At 56.0% G+C, this 4,484-nt stretch overlaps 1 protein-coding gene across 1 annotated transcript in view; it reads left to right on the forward strand.

Annotated features, from left to right (window-relative positions):
* Positions 1-4,484, forward strand: part of ANKRD60 (ankyrin repeat domain 60) — a 10,124-nt gene that overhangs the window by 537 nt on the left and 5,103 nt on the right. Inside the window, exons 2-3 of the mRNA XM_027766596.1 lie at positions 5-222; positions 3,643-3,773. Coding sequence (XP_027622397.1) covers positions 5-222; positions 3,643-3,773 — 349 coding nt within the window. The remainder of the gene's footprint in view (positions 1-4; positions 223-3,642; positions 3,774-4,484) is intronic.

Genomic DNA, 4,484 nt, shown 5'->3' on the forward strand with positions numbered 1-4,484 from the left:
GAAGCCGCAGCCGGAGGCTCGTTCTAGACCCGCACGCTGTGAACGTTCCGCTGGACTCAGCCCCTGCTGTCTTCTTCATGCGGGTGCGGCTGGGGGAGACCGGGGAGATCTTCCGGGCGCCCAACTGCCGCATCGACATGACCGTGCGGGAGCTCAAGGAGGGGCTGGAGCTGGTGGCCGGCATCCCCTTCAACTTGCAGCGACTCCAGTACCTGGACCAAGGTGGGCCCCGCCCCTCCTGCAGAGGTGCTCCCTCAGCCCAGGGACACCCAGCCCACTTCTGAACCTGAAATCCCCAGGGAAACAGGCCTCCACGAGCACCCCAGGCGTCAAAGCAGACCCCAACCACAGAAACTCAGAAGGAAGAGCCCCAAGGCCCTGGACACAAGGGGTCTGCCCGGTCCCCACAGCAGGCTTGCGCAGACCCCAGAGCTTGTCCACAGCGGGACCCTCTACAAGCCCTGGGTGTCAGGCTGTGGCAGCCAACCCTGACCACAGCAAGACTCGGCTCGCGAAGCCCCGCGGGACCCCAGAAGCTCACACCCTCAAACTCCCCAGGTCTTCGTAAGTGACCCAAGTCCCAAAGCCAGCCATGCCCACATGAGACCGTGATCTGAAACAGCTGCTCTTGGGGGACTCTGAAGCCCAGGGCAACCTGCCTGTGCCAGCACCCCAAACTCATTGCAAACCTCAAGTCGTGCTGAACTCATGAACGTTAGACCCCCCAGTCCTCCAGCTACCCATGTCCACATGAGGATGCCAGAGCCTGAAACAAACCCTTAGGACCCCCAAACCCAGGACAAACCTGCCCCAAACGGAACCCCAAATCTCCAGGCTAAGCATGACTACCTCAGAACCCCAAATCCTCCAGCACCTGTGCCCACAAGAGGACATCGACTGAAAACAAATCCTGCCCATACAGCCCACAAGCCAGAACAAGTCCGGCCAAGTCTGAACCCCAATTCTCAGTTTTCACATGAACCCCATATGACCCTCAGAACCTAAACTCTTCTGTAAGCACGCCCATACAAGGATGCCAAAGCCCAGGGCAGACCTTGTCCACCTCGGGTCACATGTGAACTCTGCCCGCGTTTGAACCTCGGAACCTGACGCTGCCCCACGGCCACGACAGAACCCAAAGTCCCAGAGCAGACATGGTCAATTCCAAGCCTGCGATCTCCAGCCTGCACTTGTGCATCTGAACCCCAATCCAGCTACTTCTGTCTACCCAAGGGTGGCAGAGCCCATAAGGAGCCCGGCTCGCGGCTGGACCCCCACTGTCAAAGTCAATTCTGCCCACGTCTGAAACCCTGCCTGCCCCAGAATGCCTATCCAAGCAAAGTGTCCTCATTGGGGCTCCAAAGAATGAGGGAAACCCTGCTCATAGCAGCACCCCAAAGTTCAAGTCTGAACCCCAGTCTGCATGCCAGCCATGTCACATCAGCACCTCCAGGTCGAAGCCAGTGCCCATCCTGGAAGGGCGGTCAAGGTCCGAAACCAGCCTTACAGGAATCCCAAACTCAGAGCCAGCTGTGCTGTATTTAAACCTGAATCTTTCAACCAGTCCTACCCATGTAGACCCAAGCCTGTCTATGTCAGAACCCCAGATCTCAGAACGGATCCTATCACTAGGAAGACTCCCGTACCTCAGGGCAGAGCTTCCCGGTTCCTCACTCCCACTCGCTGCACTACTCAGAACTCTGAATCCCAGAACACGTCCTTCCCATGTAAGGGCTTCAAATCCCAGAACAGACCCTTCCCGTACCGGGACCCCCAGACAGACAGCAAAGCTTGCTTTCTTCGGAAGCCCTCTTCAGGACCCCACATCTGAAAACCAACCCTATCCGTGTTTGAACCCCGAATACCGGCACTAACCTATCCATTTCAGAACCCAGTACCCACAGCTCCCGTGGCTAAATCAGGGCCCCAAAGCCCCCTGTACAGACAGATCCTATGTGTCAGGTACCCAGTAGGGCCCTAGAGCCCGTCTCCCTCCTCCGGCCTCCTCTCCTCGACCTGAGAATGTGGCTTTTCCTATCCAGTTCCCTGGGTATTTAGGATATGAGAACAGGGTCAAAGCCCCTGGGCTCCATCATCTCCCCATTCAGTAGAAACCAAGGCAAAAACGCTTCAAGAAAATAAAGAGAAAAAAATCCTAGAGCTGAAGCACACAGAATCCGAACAGCCGGCATCGCAGCGACGGCAGTTGCGTGGCAGGGGCCGAGCAGTGATGGAGACGGCGACCTGAGAGCAGCCAGTCTCCGCCAGCTCCAGCGCCCAGACGCTGCCCCTCCTGGGCTCAGCTCCCTAAGCTGGAAAACGTTATCCCATTCGCTCTGGAATCCTCAGTGTCCTTCCGCTGGAGGCAGAAATGACTCCGGGAACCCGTAATGTAAAGCGAAGGCCAGAATCCCTTCCTCTGCTCTCTGGAAAATAGGTTAAGCATTTATCATGACATTTATTTTCCTATAGGAGTATTCAGAAGATCCTCGGGCATTTTTGAGGCTTTGTTTTGGAAAGCAATGTGCCTTGAGCCTAGTCTGTATTTAGCATGTTAAAAACGAGGTGAGTTATCGGAGGGCTTTAGTAAGAGTTCCCAAATAAGTAATTTGAAAATTACAGATCCCCAGCTACACATGTTCGGCACCCCTCCGTTCTTCTATTTTCTGATGAGCTCTACTCAGCCATAACTTCGAGGAAGCTAAGAGGGGGCCCTGCTGATGTCATGAGGCCGTCACTCGGCAGACACTTCGCACTTCGCAGCTGCTGGAAACCCTACACCCCCTGCACCTCGGCCCTTGCTGTGGGTGGCCCGCCAGAAAGCTCAAAGGTTCTACCTGGTTGTTAGATGACACCTGGCCTACTGCATATAAGTAATCCTCTGTGTCTCTTCCACCCACTCCGAGGCTGCCGGGGGCAGGAGGGAGGCCCTGAGTTCATGTGGCCAAAACCTGAGAGACACATCTCGGGGGTGAGCAAGCACACAGATGAGGGTGGCCCTGCCCTGCTGCTGCCAGTGTGAGCCTGCGTTTAGCTGGTGCCAATTAGTCTTCGAGCCCGCCACAGCGGCTGCCTGTTACAGGAGGGTGTGCTCTGAGGTCTGCGAGAGCCGTTCGGGTCGTGGGGTTTGCACTCTCACACGGGACAGCCCCTCCCGTCCCCGGTCCAAGTCTCTGTGCTTTGGAGGAAAGCCTTGCTGTAGGCGGGATGTTGGGTTGTTGCAGCGCTAGCCAGCGGCACCAACCGTAACCAGACACGGCGTTGTAGCCCAATGTGTGTAACTCGCACAGCCGTGCTTGGCCGTCTGTGATGTGTAACTTCCAGCTTGGGTCGTTTCCGTAGGGTTGGCCTCAGAGTTGCTGTGGAGTTTAGTGACTCATGTAACCTTTTGCAATAAGACAAGTTGTGATTATAGAATTTTATAAATGGTTGCCGTTGGATGTTTGGTTTAATTCCTATTTGAGCTGAACCAAATTAATCTTCTAAAAAGCATCTATGACGACAGTCAGACTCCTGCAGAGTCACCAAAAGGACTTGTGTTCGAGGTGCTGAGATGATCTTTGTGGTACCCACGGTCAGGTCGTTTAATCAACGTGTGGTTTCCCTCTAATACCCAATCTCCTCTGCAAACATTGTCCACAGGAGTCCTGATGGACGACACGACCCTGAGGTTCCATGACGTGGTTCCCGGCGGCGTCATCTCACTGTGTATCTGGCATTATGGTGGCTGGACAGAGCTGGTGCTGGCAGCTATGGAAGGGGACCCCAGCAAGGTGTTCTCACGCGTCTCTAAAAGGGTGTCATACTTAGCAAACAGCCGTAAATCGGGGTCAGAGGGTGGTGAGTCTTGCTCGTGGGTGTTTAAGCGGAAGTTTCAGAGTAGCAGAGATCGTGAGGGGCCAGCCCTAATCACCAAATACCGCAGTGAGTGTTTGCACTCGTGCTTCGGGTTTCCGACTCAACTGGGCCGGCTTACGGTTCATAACCCACTCACCACCGCACCCCACAGGAGTCAAGGCAGCCCATTGTCCATCCACATGGGCTTTCATAAAGTTGCGAATCCAAGTTCACACTGTGAGCGGGACTCTGAATAACTCGGCAACACTCCGCCAGCACTCTGGCCTTCCCTGTGGTTCTGCAGTGGTGGCAAAACACCCGGGGCTTGCCCAGACCGGGGAGCCAGCATCCCCCAGACACGTGCCAGGTGGCTGTGGTTTGCAGGCCTTGTGCTGGGCCCACAGCTGGGCACTGAGTGGGCAGAGGGGGAGGAGGGGAGGAGGGCACCTTGGTGTCCTGGCCCTTGCTCTGGTGCCTTCCCCCGACATCCGGGGTCAGAACTGCTGTCCCCCTCTCTGGGGTGCTCCCATTCTGCCAGGCCAGAGTTCCTGTCTGTGGGTCCCGTAGCCTTCCTCCATGCCCAGAGGCTTAATCTACTGCACCAGGAGTGCACTCGGGGCCGCTCATCCCTGAGTAAGTTCAGGGCA

The sequence above is a fragment of the Tupaia chinensis genome, unplaced genomic scaffold (assembly GCF_000334495.1).
Source record: "Tupaia chinensis unplaced genomic scaffold, TupChi_1.0 Scaffold000066_1, whole genome shotgun sequence".
Lineage (NCBI taxonomy): Eukaryota > Metazoa > Chordata > Mammalia > Scandentia > Tupaiidae > Tupaia > Tupaia belangeri.